The sequence below is a fragment of the Panthera leo genome, chromosome C1, assembly GCF_018350215.1.
Source record: "Panthera leo isolate Ple1 chromosome C1, P.leo_Ple1_pat1.1, whole genome shotgun sequence".
NCBI lineage: Eukaryota > Metazoa > Chordata > Mammalia > Carnivora > Felidae > Panthera > Panthera leo.
The window spans coordinates 207119050-207141912 of NC_056686.1; the positions used below are offsets into that span (position 1 = coordinate 207119050).

At 41.3% G+C, this 22863-nt stretch overlaps 1 protein-coding gene across 2 annotated transcripts in view; it reads right to left on the reverse strand.

Moving 5' to 3' along the window:
• Positions 1 to 966, reverse strand: part of DOCK10 (dedicator of cytokinesis 10) — a 266256-nt gene extending 265290 nt beyond the window's left edge. For both annotated transcript variants that reach the window (XM_042950329.1, XM_042950328.1), the window contains exon 1: positions 804 to 966. In XM_042950329.1, coding sequence (XP_042806263.1) covers positions 804 to 926 — 123 coding nt within the window. In that variant the 5' untranslated portion in view covers positions 927 to 966. The remainder of the gene's footprint in view (positions 1 to 803) is intronic.
• Positions 967 to 22863: the final 21897 nt, after the last annotated feature.

Sequence of the window (22863 nt, forward strand, 5' to 3'; positions counted from 1 at the left end):
TTTTTCTCTCCTGACACTTCCACCCCAGAGTGTGACACCTACTGGAGCTTATGAGCATCGGGAGAGATAGGGATACGATTTGGGTATCGGACGGAAAGGCTGGCTGTTGCCCCAGGGATTTCCCGCGGAAATCACCCAGAACTTAGAAGGCATTTCAACAAGGAAGTAACCAGTAAAGCGATCTTGGCGGGAGAACCCCGTGAACATCTTAGAAAAACACCAGAAACCACTCGATGCTTAATGACCCACGTCTCCTCCAGCCGGTACCCACCGCCCCCCTCCCGCCTCCCACCCGGGCCCTTTCTGGAGGAGTACAGTGGTTTGTGGCTTTTTAACCGCGTGGAGGGAGGACCGGGCGCAGGCCATTTATTTCCGCGACAGCGTTAACGCGGAGCTCCCGGCTTCAGCTGGAGCGAGGACCTCGGGGCACATCCTTTCCTCGCCGCGCACCAGTCGCAGTGGCGAGGGAGACGCATAGACCTGTGGCCCGAAGGGTTCTCTCCCGTAGACTCCCCCGCCGTCAGGGTCCCCGGCACCCCCACGACCTGGCGCCGGGGTGACTAGGGAGGCATTCCCGCCGGCTCCCCAGCCCCCCCCCCCCCAAACCCACACGCATCCTCTCCCACGCTGCGCTCGAGGGTCCCCGGTCCCCCCAGCGCGCCCTTGGCCGGGAAGCGTCGGTGGCGCTGCCTCGCGGAGGGGGCGCGGGAGGGGTCGGGGCTGGGGGCGCGCCGGGGGCTCGGGGAGGCCGGGCTCGGGGCCCCGGGGCGCGCGGGAAGGCGCGGAGGACGCGCCACACTCACCCGCTGCTGCTGCCGGCTGCTGACGGCCACCGCGGCGGCGGACGCGGCGCTGTGCCGGAGCTCGGCCGCCTGCCCGGGTCTCAGCAGGCTCCGGGTGAACCTGCGGGTCCGCTCGCCGGCCATCGCCTGCCGCGCCGCTCGCGCGGGGGCCCGGAGCGCGCGTCCCGCCGGCCTTCCCCGCGCCAACCTCGTCTACCCACCCGCCGTTCAGGAAGCGGAACTCGGAGCCTCTCCCCCCCTCTTCCTCGCTCTACTCGCAAGAGGCGGGTTTCTCGCGCGCGCACCCCCACTCCCCCACCCCCTTCCCTCCGCCGAAGCTTCGCGACGACTTTGCAAACTCTGCGCTCCCCCGGGCGCGCGCAGCCAACTCGGCGAGCGGCCCCGGCGCGGCGGCGGCGGCGGCGGCGGCGGCGTCTCGGCTGCGGGGGCCGCGGGGCGCGTGTGGGGCGGCTCCAGCTGGCCGGCCGGGACCGTCCCCGTCGCCCGAGGGATCGGCAGGCGGGGGGCGGCCGCCGCGGGGCCCCGGGCGGGGCCCGCCCACGCCCACGCCCACGCCTCTCGCCCCCACTCGGAGGCTCCTGGCGGGGCTGGAGCTCTGGCCGCCTTTCCTGATTCGGTCCCTACCTTCGGAAGCTGGCGAATGGGCGCGGGCGCAGCTCCGATGGTCCTTCCATTCTCAGGAAAGTGTCAGAGGCTCAGTAGGGGTCTGGTGGCTCGGAGCTCCGCAGCCTCGCAGGAGCCAGCCTTTAGAAGTCTTTTTTTTTTTTTGCCCAAAGTCCTCCCTCAGGGCCTTACAAATTCATACATAATGAACCGGTATTCATTAAGCGCCCACTCTGTGCCGGCTCCTACCGTTCTGGAAACCGGGGACGAGGAGGGGGATTTATCAGGCCTACTCTAAGGCTGTGTGGGGCTGATAGGATTTTTGGGTTAGGGCTGGGAGGCAGCAAATGACCGAGTTAAATAAACGAATGTAAGTGGTGACCGAGGGCATTTCAGATCATAGAAGCTCGACAACAACAAAACAGGGTAACGTAGTGTGAGAGGCTTGGTGGGGGTGGTGTTTGATAGGGTGAGGGGGCTAGAGCTGACTCGTGGGGTGACCAGGTAGGGTGGTCAGTAACGGGGTGGTCTTAACACTTGTTTTTCTGCTCCCACTCTTGCCACACACTCTGGTCTGCAAATTGTCTCCAGCCAGCTGACTAAAGTCCACTAAGAATTCTCGTTTTGAGTCGCCCCCAGAATAGTTCTTCCACTCAGTTCGGGGCTGGCTGGGTAGATGAGCAGTGCTGGCCTCTAGGATACTCCTCTGGAGAGATCCAGGACAACCACTCCTAAGTATTCTAGGTTTTCCTTAACAGCCTTTTCTAGATCCATGATCCTGACATGTTTCCAGAGCCCGTATATAATTTTAACACAAGGTTGCACTTGGGTATAAAAACTTCTTGAGCAGCTGACAAATGGACTTGAGTCAGCTCTCAGCTATATGGGATTTAGTTAATCAGAGGTACTGACTGGGCATCATTGAAGCACATTCTAGAAATCAAAGTGGGCAGAGACTGTAAGATTTGGAAAGAACCATCTGAAATGTCAGTTGGTTCTGTAGTACCCTTCATAAGAAAACACTGGGTCTCGCGTTATGTGCTTTCACATCGCTGGACACATATGCAAACAGTGTCACGGTTAAAGGTAAGCAAAGAAGGCAGTTGCCTCTGTGGTGGCAAATGAAGATCTCTGGGGGGATAACTCCTTCCAACGACGTTCTCCCCTAACAAGTGTGGTCTGTGTTGATCCCTTTAAATGCACCTTCTCTCTAGAGAGATAATATGTCAAGCATTTTTAAATACACTGGGACTTTCCAGGAACAGATGGCTAGTCTTTGTCCCTGATTTTTCAGAGCACTGCGTGGCACAAAGTAGACGCTCAATAAATAGCAGTTTCTGGATGACTTTCCTGAGGCTAAGCTTAGATAAGCTGGTGTAGTCAGAGAGGTCAGAGTGCTTGAGGCCTGGAAAGACAGAAAGGAGGAGAGAAATGTGTGCTGGAAGGGAAGGGCAACTCGCTGAACTGATCTAAAACCCTAAGTAACCTATACAACCCGTTCTTCAACTGCAACCATATCAAGTAACAGAATATCACTTGTATTTTTATTACTAAGAATCTTACTTTCTCAAGCTTCAGAGGATCAACCCAGAGCATGGATGTGAGGAGATTTGATGAATAAAGTTGATGAACAAGTACCTATTTGCTCTAATACCTACCCTGTATGGTGTCCATCCCATGGGTCACACTAGAAGGAAGGTGGCTGTAAGTGGCCTTTACACTCAAGACATTTCAATAACAGTGCACACTGGGATATTCCTAAGCCCTCGACAGTCATGTAGGTTTTAGTCGTGTCCCCTTCTGGATGCCAAGGGCAGAGAACTGAGTGTCTCCCCCTGGCCACGGCATAGACACACACACCTTTAACTGCAGGAACATGCCTTCGGGTCTGCTCATTTGGGACTCTCTGAGTCTCTGGCAGTCACCAATCTCTCAGTTCCTTGGAGAGGTTTGCCTAAGATGTTTTTTGTAGAGGCAAATCTATGAAAATGCCATGAACACCCTAATGTAAGCTACCAATTTGGGCTGATTATGATGTGTCAGTGTAGAGTTACCAGTTGTAACCAGTGTACCATTCTGGTGGGGAATGTCGATAATGGTGACAGCTATGAACATGGGGTGGGGGGGGGGGGCGGGATCTTCGTATCTGCTTTATTTTGCCATGAATTTACAACTGCTCTAAAAAATAAGGTCTTAAAAAAAACAACAAAGAATCAAGGTAACACAACAACGAAAAGACAAGGAGCCTAACGGAAGGATGGGCAAAGGAGGTGAACATACATTTCTGCAAAGAAAATATGCAAGCTCCACACCATTAGTCAGTAGGGAAATGGAAATCCAAGTGTCAGTGAGATGTCATACCCACGGAGATGGCCATAATGAAAAGCGTGGAAAAAAAAGGTGTTTGGAGATGTGGAAAAACGGGAACCCTGGCACATCGGTGGCGAGAATGTAAAATGGTATAGCTGCTTTAGAAAGCAGTCGGGCATTTCCTCAAAATGTGAAACATGGAGTTACCACGTGACCCAGCAATTCCAGTCCTAGAGAAACGAAAGTATCTGTTCACACAAAGAGCTATACAACAATGTTCACAGCAGCATTATTTATAACAGCTAAAAAGTGGAAACAACCCAAATGTCCACCAGCTAATGAATGGCTAAGCAAAATATGGTATACCCATGCAATGGACAGTTTTTTGACCTTGAAAAAAAAATGAAGTGTTGATATGGGCTGCAGCATGGATGAACCTTGAAAATGCTTTGTTGAGTGAAAGAAGCCGGACACAAAAGGCCATATGTTTATGATACCTTTTTTCTTTTTTCTTTTTTTTTTTTTTTTAACAAAACGTTCAGAATAGGCAAATCTAGAAACAGAAAGTAGATTAGTGCTTGCCTAGGTAGGGCTACAGTGGCTTGGAGGAAAATGAGGAGTGACCGCTAATGGATAAAAGGTTTCTTTTTTGGGGTGATGAAATGTCCTGAAATTCACTGTAGTCGAGGTTGCAAAAGAAACAGATTACAGTTGTAGCTTCTGGGAAGGGGAAGTTGACAGCTGGGAGACATATAACATAATATGTTATAATAGGTTGCAATATATATTATAATATAATATAATATAATATAATATAATATAATATATAGAATATTTATTTATTATATTTATTTATATTTATAATTTATTATATTTATAATTATAATATTTATATTATATTTATAGTTATAATTTATTATATTTATATTTATTATATTTATAATTTATATATATTATATTATATTATATTATATTAATTATATTATATTTATTATATTTATTATATTTATTATATTATATTATATTATATTATATTATATTATATTATATTCCCTGTATTATACTATATACCCTATGTGCTTATTGGGTTTTGTATCACATGTATAATAATCACCTATCACAAATAAACAAAATAATACGTTATACAAAATTAAGGGTGAGAAAAGGGCCACGGCTACAGAGTTAATACAAATTCAAAACTAAAAAAAAAAAAAAAAAACGAACAAGAAACGTTGTGGACTGTGTTAGGTTTCTTGGTTCACATTTCTGTTTGGACTTCATCTTCCCCCTTCCACTTTGTTTCAATCACCTCACGTTGCTGCGTTCTGCTCCTGCACTATTTCCTTTTAAGAGATACCAACACAGGGGCGCGTGGGGGGCTCAGTTGGTTGAGTGTCCGACTTCAGCTCAGGTCGTGATCTTGCGATTCGTGAGTTTGAGCCCCGCATCGGGCTTCCCGCTCTCAGTGCATAGCCTCCTTTGCATCTTCTGTCTCCCTCTCTCTCTGTCCCTGCCCCGCTTGTGCTCTCTCTCAAAAATAAACAATTAATTTTTTTTTAATTAAGAGATATCAATACAGAAACATGCTCATCGTGGTTCCCGTTTCTCAGAGAAGAGTTCATTAATAAAACAAGTGGATCTTCAGTGGCATCCAGTATCGAGAATAGTGGTTACAAGCATATGCTACGGACTCCGACTGCCTCAAATCCCAATTTTCCTTCTTCCTTCAGCAAGTCATAGAAACTCTTTAAACCTCAGTTTCCTTACTTGAAAAGTAGGGATAATGACAGGCTACTGATGCTTCTGTAAGTCAGCGTAACTTTCTTCAAAAGAACCTAGCACAGAGACTTCGGTAAATGTCATTGTTACTAGAGTCATAGAGAAGTGATGAGTTTTTAAATCTTTCGTGTAATAATTTGATACATGTATCAATACATGTAATCAGACATTAATACATTTGTTTCTCGTAAGAACCTTTGCAGTGAGCAGGATACCATTTTACAAAGAACACTTTGGACATCAGGGGCATTCTGAAGACAGTATCTTTATTTTTTAAATTTTATTTAATGTTTATTTATTTTTGAGGGAGAGACAGAGCATGAGTGGGAGAGGGCAGAGAGAGAGGGAGACACAGAATCTGAAGCAGTCTCCAGGCTCCGAGCTGTCAGCACAGAGAGCCGACGCGGGGCCTGAACTCATGAACCATGAGATCATGACCTGAGCCGAAGTCGAATGCTTAACGGACTCAACCACCCAGGTGCCCCTCTGAAGACACTATCTTAACGCAAACCAATGACTCTGGGATTTCATGAATTACAACAATAATATAATCCATATATTACAATATTGATCCATTATTATGTAATAATGTCCACTAATCCCATAGTGTGCTACAGCTTGGAATACAATTTCATGATACATTATTTCATTTGTGTGTTAGCACATTGTAAAATGGGGTTGTTCAGCCCACTGATCTTTTGCCTCATTGTCTATAATTTCAGATGGATCGTAATTCCAGATGGGTGCTCCCAAACAAAATTCACAGAAGAGGCATTTTAGGAATCAGCGGTAGCAAATTTTGTTCCATGACCTCAAATTTAAGCTTTTACATTCTCTAGTTTTTAGTATTTAGGATGCATAGGCTGCAATCAAGTTTTATCGAGTTGTAAGTCTCCTCCTTGTTTGGGTTGGCATGGAGCAAGCCATTCAATCAGAAAGAAATAGCCCCGCTCAACAGACATTTATGGAATATCAGCTACAAGCAGGGTGTTACCATAAATCATGGGAGCCTAGAGGTAAACAAATGGTCTGTGCCGTTTGGCTTAATTTGTAACAGAGAAACTGACTTATAAAACATTAGTGGGTGGGAGGTAAGCTTTTGGAAATGGAATATATCAGCTAGGACCTGTGTTCATATTTTATATTCTTATGGCTCTAATATTGAAAAAAAAAAGTCCAAAATACTACGGAATTTGCATCTTCCTCTCTCCCTCCTTTCCATCTTTCCTCCCTTTCTACTTTCCTCCCTTCCTTCCTTCCCTTCTTTAAAACTCAAGCACTTTTCCTCCTTATTCAGAAGCATCAGTGGCTTTCTTAAGAGGCAGTAAGCATTAATTATCTGCCCTGGTTCAAAGCTCTCTACAACTGAAAGCGTGAAGTTGTCCATAGCCCTCACCTGTCATCCTCTCCATGACTTTGCCCAAAGCTGATTTCCTTGTAAGGAAAGGACATTTTTCGTAACCAAAGAAGTATAAATGTGAAAACTGTACTGTCTTTCCCCAAACATGTAGCGGTGTAGTGGTGTGAAAATTTAGTCATTGGTTTAGGCGTCTGAAGAACTGGGTGTCAGTTCAAGTCTTGATACTAACTGATTGCAGAAACAAATATCCCTTGCACTAATCCCATGGCCTTGAACCACCTTTCCTAAGTGATACCAAGTCCAGTACCCTGGGTATCAACCTGGACATCAATCAGCATGTCCGGAGGCTTGACTATTTCAAGTTTGTCTAATTTGTACAATTTACAAAGTATACTCATTATATCATTTGATTCTCAAATCATTCATCCTAAAAGGCAAATACGTGCGGGTAATATTGCCCCCCCTCCCCCCCCTCCCCCTGTGCATAGAGAAAGCTGAGAGGGAATTTGATAACATGGAAATTAGGAGGAGTATTTTGCTATTAATAGAAGGACAAAGGCGTAGGAATACAAATGTCCAAGTTAAAATGATTTTCTAATACTGTATCAACACTTCATTTATGATTCCCAATTGAGGAAAAGTTGTATTTATCCTGTGTTTTTATAATAGGAAAACAAGTCCAAAGAAACAGGTGGCTTGCCCTGATACATTTAGGTAAATTAAAATAACTTCATTTGTCTGCTAAAAGGATACAACTTGTCTTATTCAGCAACAAGTAAAGAAAGTATCAGTATTGTAAAATATGGTTTGAAGGGTGTGATTTTTATGGGGATCCATTACTCCTTGCCAGAGCCATTTCACAAAGCTGAGTGCCTCCATGTTGTTTATGGGCAACGATATTAAATTTGATATGGATTTGTTACTGTGTTTACAAGACAGATCCCTCCTTGGGAGAAAATTACACTGAAGATAATATGATTTGAATGCGCAGCTCTCTGCCAGGCTGTGCATTTTGCCCACAATCCACATGCAGTACAGTGTTCTAGCACTGTTAATCCACTGGAATCCTTGTAAGGGGGGGGGGGGCGTGCATATGTCAAAGAGAGGCACATGGTTGAAAGAAAAGAACAGTTTAAACCGGAAACCACTCTCTGGGTTCTTTATCCTGCTTTGGCTTTAATTTGTAGTCTAGCCTTAGGGAATTAATGTCCCGGGACCTTCATTTCTCCATCTGTAAAAATTATTTGGAGGCAGATTTTGGCTTGATATGAGGAAGAAGGAAATGATTAGCAAGTATAGAATAGGAACTTTTCAATTTCTTCCAGGCATAGTTAGACCCTGCGTTTACTCTTCTAGATATTTTGATTTTCTCCCCCTCCTCTCCGAGGTATTGATAACCTCAGACATCCACTAATCTCATAAAAATGCACCTTGACATGTGTTAAAATTATAACAATTATTTCCTTTATTTTTTAAAGAGAGCAATATAAAAATAAATCTGTTTCCTAACATTTTATTGAGAATTTTGTATCTATATGCATGAGTGAGACTGGCCATTTTTTCTTTCTTTTCTTTTTTTTTGGAAGGAACTTTATTGCATGTTGCGGGGAAGATTTTGCTAGCTTCCTAAAGTGGATTGGAGCAACTTCTGTCCCTTTCCATTGGCCTTCACTGATTTAAATAACGTTGGGATCATTTGCTCTCCAAAGGTTGAAATAGAACCCAGCTGTGCATCCAGCTGGTCCCGGTGCATTTTTAAGGGGAGATCTATGATCACTTTCAAATCCCTTCTATCATAATTGGCCTACTCAAGATTGACACATTTTGGGGCACCTGGGTGGCTCAGTCTGTTAAACATCCGACTTCCGCTCAGGTCATGATCTCACAGTTCATGAGTTCGAGCCCTGTGTCAGGCTCTGTGCCGACAGCTCAGAGCCCGGAGCCTGCTTCGGATTCTGTCTCCCTCTCTCTGCCCCTCCCCCACTCACGCTCTGTCTCTCTCTTTCTGTCTCGAAAATAAGCATTAAAAAAAAGATTTACACATTTTCTTAAAAAAAATTTTTTTTTTTTAACATTTATTCATTTTTGAGAGACAGAATGTGAGTGGGGGGAGGCGCAGAGAGAGAGGGAGAAGCAGAATCCGAAGCAGGCTCCAGGCTCTGAGCTGTCAGCACAGAGCCCAACGCGGGGCTCAAACTCACAGACGGTGAGATCATGACCTGAGCTGAAATCAGAAACTTAACCAACTGAGCCATCCAGTTGCCACCACATTTTCTTTTAATTCTTAATAATTTATATTTTACTAAGAATATCACCCATTTTTCCATGTTTTAGAAACATTTGCCTTAGAAATGCACACGTCGATTTATGTATTTTCCATTAGTGTGTATTCTTTTTAATTTTATTATAAAAAGATTTTAAATGGGCCTTAAAAGTACCAAAAAGAAAACAATGAATGTCCATATAGCACCCAGCTATATTTAACCATTTTAAATTAAAGAAATCATGACCCTTCAACTCTAAATAATTCAGCATTTATGTCTAAGAAGTAAGGGCATTCTTCTATATAACTACAATATCATTTAATACACTAAACTTAATCAACAATCATCTTTTAATGACTTTTATCACCCACTACATACAAACTTCTCCTACTGTTCCCCAAGTACCTTTTATTTATAGTTAATCTGATCAATCCAGAATTCAATCACTGAAGACGTATTGATTTGGTTGTCATGTTTCTTAAGCCTTTAATTTAAAACCATTACCCTCTTCTTTTTTGGTAATGGCTTTGGTTAAAGAGACCCAGTAGTCCCACATGTTTTGTTTCTTCTTATTGACATTTAATTTGTTCTTTGTTTGTTTGTTTGTTTTTTGAAGAATTGGATTTTTTTAAGTTTATTTATTTTGAGAGAGAGAGAGTGAGTAGGCACAAGTGAGGGATATGGGTTGTGGGGGGAGGAGAGGGGGCAGAGAGAGAGAGGAGAGACAGAACCCCAAGCAGGCTCTGAGCTGTCAGCACAGAGTAGAGAGCCCCACATGGGGCTGGACCCAGGAACCATGAGATCAGGACCTGAGCTGAAACCAAGAGTCAGAAGCTCAAAGGATTGAGCCACCCAGATGCCCCTAATTTCTTCCTTTTTATCTAAAGGTTTTATTATTCTTTTTTTTTAAGTTTATTTATTTATTTATTTTGAGAGAGAGGGAGAGGGTGAGCATGAGTGGGGGGAGGGGTGAAGAGAGAATCTTAAGCAGGCTCTTCACTGTCAATGCAGAGCCCAGTGTGGGGCTTGAACCCATGAACCTGAGATCATGACCTAAGGTGAAATCAAGAGTCAGATGCCTAACAGACTGAGCCATCCAGGTGCCCAGGTTTTTCTTGTTCTTCATCTTGGATTTTTTTTTTTTTTTTTTTTTTTTTTTACTTCCTCCTTTTTTTCCTTAACTGGGTTCTCAAGGGGGAATTAACTATTAGTCTCTTCCAGGAACTGGTTTTGGGTTTTATTAGTTTGATTATATCTTACTGTTATTTTTTTCATTGATAGGGTGATACTCTCTTAATACAGGAATCCCAGATATTATAGAAGAAAAAACTGTAATATTTTAATACATAAAGACCTAAATCTTCATTACGGTAAAATCTATAATAAAAAGTCATTAGGCAAATTATGTAGTTGAGTAGAGCCCTCTGTTAAATGTGTATATAATTTGTTATTTTTTACTACTGCATTCTGCTAACAGCAATCAGATGTCATGGTATCACTTGGTATTCTCTTCATCAAGTTAAGAGAATGCTACACCACATACATACTTAACAAATACCAAGTGATTGTTTACTTTCCAAAAGAGATAGGAAGTGTCTTTTTTTTTCTTCCTAATAAGCAACGTCAGAAGAAGCCTATTAATACTGAATCTATGCGTGTAGCTTTTCGAAGGTTTAATTCCGTACCCTGATTGAGTGGGCAGAAGGTAATTGGAGAAAGATGTTTTTGGTGGATCTAATTGATAAAAATAAACTATTTTATTTCAGGAAATTTTTCTTTTAAGAAAATCTATCTTTGTAGTCCCAGCCCTTTCTCAAGACTGTGGTTTTTGTGTGAGCCTGCATTCGTGCTAACCATTTCCTGTTCATATACTCTGTTCGCCTCTGCTCTCGCTGTGGTAAAAAGAAGTGAAATAGAAATATAATAGCATTGCACAAAGCTCCATTTTTGAAAAGGGATAAGGCAGAGAAAGGAAAGCACTACACACTATGTATGCATTTCTGAAGCCCAAAACAAAAATGGCGGACAGACTGGTCTTGGGGATATCTATTCAAATGAAAGCTAGTGGGCTTTTGTTTTTCCCAGCATGCTCATTAGAATTTATTAATACTAGAAAACAAGAATTCATTAATATGACTAGATTAGGATTTTTCATAGCTTTATCTTTTAGCAATTTCTCATGTGTAAGCTTTAAAGTGTGTTTCTGTTCTAAGCCAATAATGAATATTTTCCCCTTTCTCCTTATTTGTTTATTTGCTAGAGGGACAAAAATAAGTAAAATCGCTGTGTTTATAGAAATGTTAAAAGCAATAGGAGAGTTGTTATGCAACTAGTCTAAAAAATCCTAATAAAGTCGAAGTACTTTTGTATATTTTTCAAGGGTACGATTGGCATCATCACGTGCACAAAGCCCCAAGTTCACATTAACAAAAGGCCTTTCTGACGCCTGCCACATATCCTGTCTTCCATTGAAGAAATGCTTAGTTGGAAACTACTTGAAAGCACATGAGGATGATTCTTAAAGCTCAATAAAATATTCCATAAAGGCACCAGGTTTTTACTACCCTTTTCTGCTTTCTTTGGTTCCAAGATTTATCCAACCAATGTTGATCAGTTTGAAGTTTGTCCATGAAGGCCAAACCTAGTGGTTGGTATGGAAATCTACTTGATAGGCTTTATTTCAGTTGTTGGATGTGTATTCGCTTGTTGGATTCACAGTTTGAACAGGGGTAGAGCGCCTAATGTATGGATGATAAGTCAACTGGTAACAACTGCTGGGCTGTGCTTGGATATAAATGGATCAAGTCATTTCAGAGTCTTTCAAAGCTGGAAATGGCCATGGAAATTATCTGTCATGTTTGTTTGTTTTTGCTTTTTAAAAACATTGTTAATGTTTTTGTTTTTAGAAGAGGAAGCAGAAACCCAGAAACTAAGTGTTGTGTCCAGGATCAGCTAGTTAGTAAAATCTACTTGGTGGCAAAGCTCAGAATGCTACCCAGGTATATTGCTTATCCAATCTGCATTCCAGTGTACCACATAGAAGGAAAGACAAAAGGGAGAAAGTTAGAGGCTAATGACATTAAATTAAATACCCTTTTAATGAAGTGTTCTAGATTTATAGCACAGAACCATTGGAGTCCTAGTCCTATCTGTAGAGTCATGGGCAGTGAAACCACGTAAAAGCATAAAGTTGAACAAAAATCAAAATGGCTGCTTCCAATGGCTGCTTCTAATGCTTCAGCAAAGATCGATTTTAAACTAAGTGACCTTTTTCCTCTCTTCTGCAAAACTCTTCCTTTCTTAGCCTTTTGTTTCAGGAACCCGGTACCACCCTAAAGACATGAGGAAGGAGGCTGGTAGCAAGTATACAATTCCCATCAAAACTGGCTAGATCCTGTATTTCCCTATTAACTGCCCCCCTCCCCCAGTCCCTTTCCCTGGAGGACTTGTCGTTTTTGAAGGCCATGGCCTGCGGCAGCCTCTTTTTCCCAGTAAAGCAATAAAGCTATTTGTTCCTCTTTATCCCAAACTTTTTCTTCTCGTTTATATTTTGGCTCCAAAGCACAGAGGTCAGTTTTCAAAAATAGTGAACCCGGAGAGAAACATCATAGTCCATCAATTTTCCCCAATAACATTTTTTTAAAAATTAAAAAAATTAAGTTTATTTGTTTTTGAGAGAGAGAGAGAGAGAGAGGAGAGGAGAGGGAAAGAGAAAGAGAGAGAACATGAGCCAGGGAGAGACAGAGAGAGGGAGAGAGAGATGCCCAAGCAGGGTCCACACTCCTCGCAGAGCCCGATATGGGGCTCAATGCCACGACCATGAGATCATGACCTGAACTAAAATCAAGAGTTGGACGCTTAACCCACTGAACCACACAGGTGCCCTGTGCTCCCTTTTTTACCTGGCTGTGCTCGTATTTCAATATTCAGACGAGAAATCACCTTCTGAAAGGATGCTTTTTCTTCCCTCATAATCTGTTAGCTGTCCCTTCTGCATGATCAAATAATAATCCTCTGCATACTGTAATGTTTTGTTCACTTATTCTTCCTCCATTAATAACTGTTATCAGTCACTAAGTACCTACTATGTGCCAGGCATTTTATCAGGAACTTTATGAAAACTATGGTAAGTTCTTGAAAACCACTCCCGTTTTTACGGATAGGGACACTGAGGTTCAGACAAGGACACTAAGGTCAGACACCTAATAAGCAGCAGAGCCAGGGCAGGAAATCGTATTTGTCAGACTCCCAATAGTGCGTCATTCCTATGTGTCATACTGATTAAATGCAGGGTCAGAGGACTGTGGTCATAGATACTAGACTTCTCTCATTATCCAATGTACTTCTCTGCTAGCCTTTGAGGTTGAAAAGCTAAAACCTACATGTTTAAAACTCTCTTGAGTTCAGGATTCTGGAGATAATGCAATGCATGCAATTAGAAACATTTGTGTGAGATTTGGGGGGCAGTGGTAACGTGCCGGCCATCTTCCAGCTGTTGTGGCGGCCGGGAAGCAAGACAGTGGCGATGTGAGCGTGTGCAGGCAGTCAGGGAGGTCTGATCCAAAGATCCAGGGCCAGAAACCAGCTTTGAGGATAAAGAGGCAGTTGTGGTAACCACTGTGGTAGCAGGCTCGAAAGCTTCCTGGCATCTGGATCACAATTCTGAGGTACACCCATATCCTTGGACTTGATAGTCCAAGAGGGGTCCCTGAGTTGGGGCTTTACCTTGCTTTCCCAATGCTTTGGTAAAAGTAAGGCTTTTATTACATTTCTTTTGGCTTCAATCATTCAGAGTGACACAGGGGTATTCCCCATAGCTATTGCTATAGCTGTAGACTGAAAAAACAATGATTTATTATTTATCATGATTCTGAAGTTAATTGGAATCTTCTGCCTTCATATGGCTGGCTAGGAACACTCAAGTGGCTGTGTTCAGCCAGGAGCTCTGTTGGAGCTGGGACATCTGAGACAGCCTCACATGTCTGCTGAGGTGCCCTGATACATTTCCTTGGGGACCCTCTCTCCAGGTGGGCTTTTCTTCCGGACCTGAGCAGGAGGCAGAATTGCTATTGGTCGCCCAGCTTAGAAATGATACAATTCTGTATTTGAGTAGGAGAAATACAAGTGACAGAAACCATAGAAATCTGAGCTCCACATCAAGAGGAGAAAGGATTCAGGTGTGAGATAAGCCAAATATCTCCTTTTTCCATTATAATTCTGAGAAATGAATTTTATCGTGCATTTATGCTGCAAGCAATTGTTGAGGGTATAGTATTTAAAGTAAACTTTCGAGGTGCTTGCCACAATAAAGTTCTGCCCTTGAGGAGGTAAATAATACAATACTAGAGTGTAGATTAGTACAATAGCGGAAGTCACTGTCTGTGCTAGGCAGTCAGGAAAGCGGTCTAGGAAACGTCAGCCTAAAGGAAGGTCTTGAAGGCTTAGTAGGAATTTGATAGGATGACTAGGTTTGTTTGAAGGAAAAAGGGAATAGCATAGATTTATGAGGAAAGTGTCACAGCACAAACTTCTGCTTCCAATAATGGTGGGATGCATCACTGAGGGCAAAGATACCCGAAAAATCAAGGTGAAATACGTGCTTGTGTGTGTGTGTGTGTGTGTGTGTGTGTGTGTGTGTGTGTTATTTTGTAATATATAGACAAAAAAAAAATGAACGAGGATATAGATCTGAACAACGTAATTAACAAAAGGCCTACACATCTGAAGACAGCATTGCACCCATCTGCAAAATATACATTCTTTTTTTTTGTAGACTTAAATTTTTCTTTCTTTTTTTGCATTTACTTTTTATATTTTTCCCCTTAATTTTTTTTTTAATTTTGAATGTTTATTTTTAGGAGAGAGAGACAGAGAGTGAGCCGGGGAGGGGCAGAGAGAGAGAGGGAGATACAGATCTGAAGCAGGCTCCAGGCTCTGAGCTGTCAGCACAGAGCCTGACACGGGGCTTGAACTCATGAACCAAGAGATCATGACCTGAGCTGAAGTCGGACGCTTAACCGACTGAGCCACCCAGGCACCCCTCCTTTAAAAAAATGTTTAAATTAAGTTAGTTAGCATACAGTGTAATATTGGTTTCAGGAGTAGAATTCAGTGATTCCTCACTTACATATAACACCCGATGCTCATCCCAAGTACCCTCTTTAATACCCATCACCCATCTAGGCCCATGCCTGTGGTCCCAGCTACCCAGGAGGCTGAAGGAGGAGGATTGCTTGAGCCCAGGAGGTCTGGGCTGTAGTGTGCTATGCCAATCGGGTGTCCACACTAACTTCGGTTTCAATATGGTAACCTCCCAGGAGTGGGGGACCATGAGGTTGCCTAAGCCAGCCCAGGTGGAAACCCAACCGATCAAAGCTCCTGTGCTGATCCATAGACTTAATTTTGAAACCATTTTAGGTTCACAACAAAATTAAGTGAGAAGTGTGGAGAGTTATTGTAGACCTTCTGTCCCCACCAATTCACAACCTCTCCCACTTTCAACATCCTGCCCCACAATGATACATCTGTGACAATTGGTGAGTCTCTACTACATCATTATCACCCCAAACCCAGAATTTCCACTAGGGTTCACACTGAATGTTGTATGGGTTTTGACAAAAGTGTAATGGCATGTATGTCCCAGTATGCTATCACATAGAATAGTCTTACTGCCCTAAACATCCTCTGTGCTCTATTTATCCCTTCTTCTCCATTAATGCCTGGTAACCAGTGATCTTTTTACTGTATCCATAGTTTTTCCCTTTTCCTGACTGGTTGCCAATATTCTGTTGAAGATTTTTACATCTCTGTTCATGAGGGATAGTGGTCTGTAGTTTGCTTTTCTTGTAATGTCTTTGCCTAATTTTGGTATTAGGCTCATGCTGCCCTCATAGAATGAATTTGGATATATCCCTCTGCTCCTATCTTCTGAAAAAAAAAAAAGTTGTAGAGAGTTGGTGAAATTTCTTTCTTAAATGTCCTGTAGAATTCACCAGTTAAGTCATCTGAGCTTTCTATTCTGGAAGGTTATTGATTATTGATTAAATTTATTTATATATAGGCCTGTTTAGATGGTCTATTTCTTGTGTGAGTTTTAGAAGACTGGCCTTTCAAGAATTCAGTCCACTTCATCTAGGTTACCAAAGTTGTCAGCATAGAATTAATCATAACATTCCTGTACTATTCTTTGAAACTCTGTGTGCTCTATACTGACATCTCTTCTTCCATTTCTGATATTAGTAATTCATATCTTGTTTTTTTTTTTTTTTCCTTGGTTAGCCTGGTTGGAAGCTTCACAATTTTATTGATAATTTTATTGAAGAAACTGCTTTTGGGGGTGTCTGGCTGGCTCAGTAGAGCATGCAACTCTTTATCTCAGGGTCATGAGTTTGAGCCCCACGTTGGGCATGAAGCCTATTTAAAATTAAAAAAAAAGTAAATTAATTAAAAAAACCTTCTTTTGATTTTATCCATTTTATCCATTGATATTCTATTTTCAATTTCATAATTTCTGTTTCTCTGTGATTGCTTTTCTTATGCTTACTTTGGATTTAATTTGCTCTTCATTTTCTACTCTCCTAAGGTGGAAGCTGAGATCACAGATTTTAGATCTTCCTTGTTTTCTAATATATGTATCTGATGCTATAAGTTTCCTTTAAAGGACTGTTTTTGCTGCGTCCCATGAATTTTGGTAAATTGTATTTTGTGCAGTTTTAAAAACACACATCGAACATGTATAAAAATTAACAGATACTTGGACAAAAGGGAATACACAAGTTAAATCAAAGACTTGGAATCCTACAATATTTATTTCCCTTCATGGTGTAAAAATGATACAAGTTGATGGTAAAGATATAACTTTAAAGTCCCCATATGTTTCAGAATTAAGAAATACATTTCTGAATAGTCTAGATATCAAAATATTATAATGGGAATTAGAAAATAGGTGAAACTGACTTATAACCTCTATGCTATACATAAAATCTTATGAGATGTGGTTAGACCAGCACTTTGCAGGAAATTTGTATCCTTATATTCATTTAAAAACTTAAAAATTAACAAGTCAAGCACCTTTATAAGAAATTAGAAAAATAGCAAAATAAATGCAAAGAAAGTAAAAGGCAACCAATAATAAAAATGACAGCACAAATTAACGAAATAGAATACAGACGTACGATGGAAAAGCTCAACAAAGCCAAAAATAGTTCTTTATTTAAATGTTGTTTTTTTTTTTAATTTTTTTTAACATTTATTTATTTTTGAGACAGAGAGAGAGAGCATAAACGGGGGAGGGTCAGAGAGAGAGGGAGACACAGAATCCGAAACAGGCTCCAGGCTCTGAGTGGTCAGCACAGAGCCTGACGCGGGGCTCGAACTCACGGACCGCGAGATCATGACCTGAGCCGAAGTCGGCCGCTTAACCGACTGAGCCACCCAGGCGCCCCCAAAAATAGTTCTTTAAAGAGAAAAAATAAATACATTTGATAAATCTCTGAGGAGATCAAATAGAAGAGAACACACGTGTGCAAACAGCACTGTAATAAGACCATGGTAGGTTACTAGAAGATATAGGAAATAGAAAATTACTAATGACCCACCAGAAATTTAAAACCTTAATAAGCAATGGGGCCCCTGGTTGGCTCAGTTGGTTAAACGTCTGACTTCGGCTCAGGTCATGATCTCACGGTTTGTGAGCTCGAACCCGGCGTCAGGCTCTGTGCTGACGGCTCAGAGCCTGGAGCCTGCTTCGATTCTGTGTCTCCCTTCTCTCTGTCCCTTTCCCACTCTCACCCTGTTTCTCTCTGTCTCAAAAATAAATAAACATTAAAAAAATTAAAAAAAAAAAACATTAGTAAGCAAACTTGTGGCAAAAACTGGAAAATTTAGGTACAATGGAAAAATTTCTGGAAAAATATAGCTTATTGAAGCTTACTCAATAAGCAATAGGAAATCACAATAGTCCTGTGATCGGTCATTAAGGTAAGTTATTTGCATCCATCACTGAAAAAATATTCCAGGTCTAATTGACTTCACTAGGCAGTTCTCACATTCACAGAAGAAATAATTACAAAATTATACAAGATCTTCCGAAAAGGGTTTGGTCAAGGTGAGAACGGGGCAGGGAGGGAAGGGCAGCCACGGTACAAAGGAGGGAGGCCCATGGCAGGGTTGGAAAGGAGGCGAACTTGGTCAGATTTGAGGAGGCATGAGGAGGCACGGGAACAGGCTATGGAGCTCCTTACCTCACAAGACAGCAAAGCTCGTGTCATTTTTGCAGTGCAGAATGCTGTTTCGAATCCAGGTACCAGCTTTTCAGCCTGGAACAATTCCAGCCCCAACCCTCAATAGCGAGGCCAGCCCCGAAAGGCTCAAAGAATGTGATGCTCTCCTTGGGCAGGAAGGGGAAACAGGTCTTGAAACAGCTGTTACAGGATAGAAGTTCTCTCAACAGCTTATGCTGCACAACCTTACTGAGACGTACGGTCCCATAAGCCTCTTCATTACTCAATACGCTTGATGACTCTTTCTTCTTTCTGTAGCTTGTTTCAGAATCATTTCCTTGGCTTGAAACCTCCTCTCTGCCTATCTTACTTCCAACCATCATTCATATCACGGCACAAGCCCATCTTTTCCTTTGGTTCCTTCCCAGACCAGACCAACAGACCCTGCTTAGTATCTAGCAGTGGTAGGTTTGGGGAGGTGTGCAGGGTAGGGATGGGGGGTGCCGAGGGAGATAGGGAAGAAGTTGGCGGAAAAGGATAGAGCCCCTAGGGCTGCTTTTCGGAACCCCTTCCAACTAGAGTAATTTGAGTTTCTTTGTGGCAGGAATGATATTATTTCTCTTTGTATATTCTGCAGCACCGTTTTGTATCATTTTCAACCAATTACATTTATGGAGTAGTTATTAATGAAATACGTATTATGTTGATCAGAATTTGACAACAACTTGAAAGTCGTTTACTCTGGGAGCTTTCTTTACTTATCTCAAAGGCAGATAAAATAATTTCTTCTCTTATGATATATAAAAAAATGTGATATCATTCTCATTTATTTTGATATGTAAATATGTAAGTTATTTGAGAGAAAAACTCTTATATGGTAATTATACTAATTTAATATTAACAATATTAAATTATAAATTTAATTTTTATTTTAATATTCAGACTGCTGGATGCCGATGTTGTATTCTCTATGTTATGTCATGTTTTGGTGATAGAGCATTTAGTATCTACTCACAATACGTTTGACTTTATCCTCCTTGTAATATACAAGGACTATAAATAAACTATTTTAAAGTGTATTACTAAGATTGACTTATTTTCCAGTGGGGAATATGCCATATGATGTAGATTTCTTAGTTATGTAATAGTTAATATAAATATATTAATATAATTATATGAAAATAATAGTCATATAACTTAGCGAGCACAATAAAAGCAATATTATCCTACATTTATTGTATTCATTCATTCAATGGATACTTATTATGAGCTAGGCAATGTTAGGTACAGGAGCTAAAAGGTGAGGATATATATATATATATATATATATATATATATATATATATATAAAACCTCCTCTCCTGGGATGGATCCTAGTTGAAGGAGAAAGACATCATATCAGGAATTACATAATTGATTATTAGTTATAGTTGTGGGAAGCATTGTCAAGGAGAATTGCTAAGCAGTGGAATCTGAACTTGTCTCCTGTGAAGTTAGGGGTAGCTCCTATGTTTTGTTTTGTTTCTTGGGAGTCAGAAATAAGAGTCTGGCACCCCCTTTGGAGTAAGTAAGCAAAGCTACCATTCACCTGCAAAAGTAGAGTCATGGGAGAAGATACTCTCAACTTTCGGAATTCAATCATTTAAAAGTTAAAGCTGTACCACAGCCTTTGAAAGTTAAATGAACAGTTAAGGGCGTGATTTAGATATTCACCAGTGTGCTTTAACAGTCAACATCAACAACACTCTAAAATTGGTAGTTCACGTGTCTCATTGTCAAGGACCCAAAACCAAGGGTGAACACGTGGAAAGATGTTTTTGAAGAAATCACCTTTTCTGACCCATTACTTAAAATCCAGTTGAGGCAAATATTGCTGTCACATGAAGAAATATTTTCAAGGATTTTAGAACGGCATATACCAAACATGGTTATTACTTCTCTGCCCAATCAGGGGATTAATGATCTCTTCTGGTAAAGTCAAGTCATTTGATGGGATCCTGAAGAGTAATGTGCTGTAAATCTTAAGGCGTAGTAAGAGTATGCATTCAGAAAAAAAATCATTTAGAAACTTCTTAGTTTCCTGTGGCTGTTGTACCACAAACTTAATGTGGTTTCCAGTTCTAGCTAAAACAACACGCATTTATCTTCTTTCGGTTTTGGAGGTCAGATGTCCAAAGTCAGTTTCTCCGGGCTGAACTCATGGTTTGGCAGGGCTTCCACTTTCTTCCAGTTTCTAGAGCTGCATTTCTTGTTTTCCTTTGTCCCTGTCCCCTTCGTCCATCTTCAGAGCCAGCAGTGGAGTGTCTCAAAGTTCTCTCTGCTCTGTTTGCATTTCACCGTCTTCTCTCCCCCGTCTGAAATCTTCTGCTTCTCTCTTACGAGCACACGTGATGGCATTTAGGGCCCATCCAGATAACCCAGCACAACTCTCCCATCTCCCAAATCCCTTATTTAATCACATCTGCAAGAACACTTTTGCTGTAACAAGGTCACATTGGAGAGGGGTGGGGTTGGGGGTGGGGTTGGAGGGGGCATTTCTCAGCCTACCTCAACATACCTCTTTCCTCCCCTGCAGGCTTACAGCTCTGTGAGCAGCCCAAACAATTTGGTTTTATTTTGTCATGTCACAATATATTCTGAATTATTTTTTCAACGTTTCTCTCACTTAACTCCCTGATAAGAAAGTTCTTCCCTTTGTCTCCACTTGGAGGAGAATTAGCAGCCCGTTTGCTTTGTTTTGCCAGCTGCATAACAGTGAAAGTTGTTAATCAAGCTGTCATGTAGAACATGAGATTGACAGCTATCATTTTCATAAACTCCTACGACAAAACGTGGCAAGGCCAAGATCTATAGTCTCTCTTCTCCCTCGGGAAGATTTGATCCTTTTGTCTGCTCCTGAATTTTGTTTACCCATTTCTTTGAGAGTATGGAAGTAATTGTACCACGAATGGAGAAAAAAATTGTGAAAATATCCATGCCAAACCAACGCTCTACAACTTTCCAGTACTAAAAAATTATGTTTATTTTTTTGGAAACAAGGCTGATTCCATTATTCTTTAAGTATCTTTAATATTTTTTCATCAAAACTGTGAGCTAGCATGAAATTATTTTCTTGGAATAGGCAATGAATAAGGCAGGTTGCATAGAGCACATAGTGGTTTGGAACTTACCCAAAAGGCAGAAGAAATCTTCAATTTTTTTCCCTCCAAAATGGGCACCAGTTGAGATATATTCAGTTTGAGACACTGAAAATCCAACTCAAATGTACAAAAAGAATAAGGAGCTTTGTTTTTTTTTTTTTTTTTTTTTTTTTTTTTTTGGTTGTTTCAACGATTGGATGTAGGTCCAGATAGAAAGCAGGTTCCAGGCTTCATGTAACTTAGTGGCTCAAAGGTATTACCTACGATCCAGTCTCTTTCTGCAGAGAATCCTTTTATGGCCAAATTCAAGCTACCATGAGGACACTAACCACAGAGTTGAGAATAGATGTGTAAACTTTTCCCTCGCAAGCCGGTCTAGCATCATTTCTAGCAAACCGTCTGTTGAATCCAGAGGTTAAGAATTCAAACATCTTTGGGTTTATTCATCCTGATGTATGTGGGTCATTAACCATTAAGATATTTTTATCTATGCGTTTATTTTAACTTTAAGGAAGAGTAGAATTTCTGGGTTGGGACTGAATAAAACTGAGGGACATTTCTTTTTTCTTTCTTTCTTTTTTTTTTTTTCAAGGAGTGTCAGGATCAGGTTTATTTTTCAACTGCATTATTGACAGAAAAAATTTACATCAGAGCCCCACTAATATCACTTCAAGGTAGTGGACAGTTGGTCTTAAAATTCACAGTGCGTTGCCCAAATGCATCTCAGTGTCTAAACAGTGAATTGACACCAAAGTTTTGCATTCACTTGTTGCTGTTGTCCGTATCCATTTTCGTGCTTTACAACATTTCCGCTTACCCAGGTGTCTCCATTTTTCCATCTGTTACTTAATTCCACTAATTTTGTTTTTCCTCTCGGGAGTATTAGAGAAAATACAGTATAGAGAAGCTTATACTAACGACCTAGTGGTTCAAAAGGTAGTTGCTATGTCCTTTGTAGTATTAAAGGCTAAGCGTTGGTTGTTTATTACTGTGTTCACAGATTGCCCCCAAATTTACAGGATTAAAACAGCACACATTTATTGTCTCAAAGTTTCTGCGAGTCAGGGATCCACTTGTAGCTTAGCCAGGGGCTTCGGACTCAGGATCTCTCATAAAGCTGCAATCCAGATGTCATGAGGGCTGGGATCTCATCTGCAAAGCTGTACTGTGGAAATAACTACTTCTCAGCTCACATGGTTACTGGCAGCACTCAGTTTCTGGCAGAATGTTGGACTGGGAGCCTCAGTTCCTTCATAGTTATCGGTTCCTTGCTACGGGGGGCCTCTCCAATATGGCTTCTGGCTTCATCGAAGCCAAAAAGGGAGAGAATCTTCAAGCAAGATAGCAGTCACTATCTTAGGTTAGGTAATCATGGAAGTGACA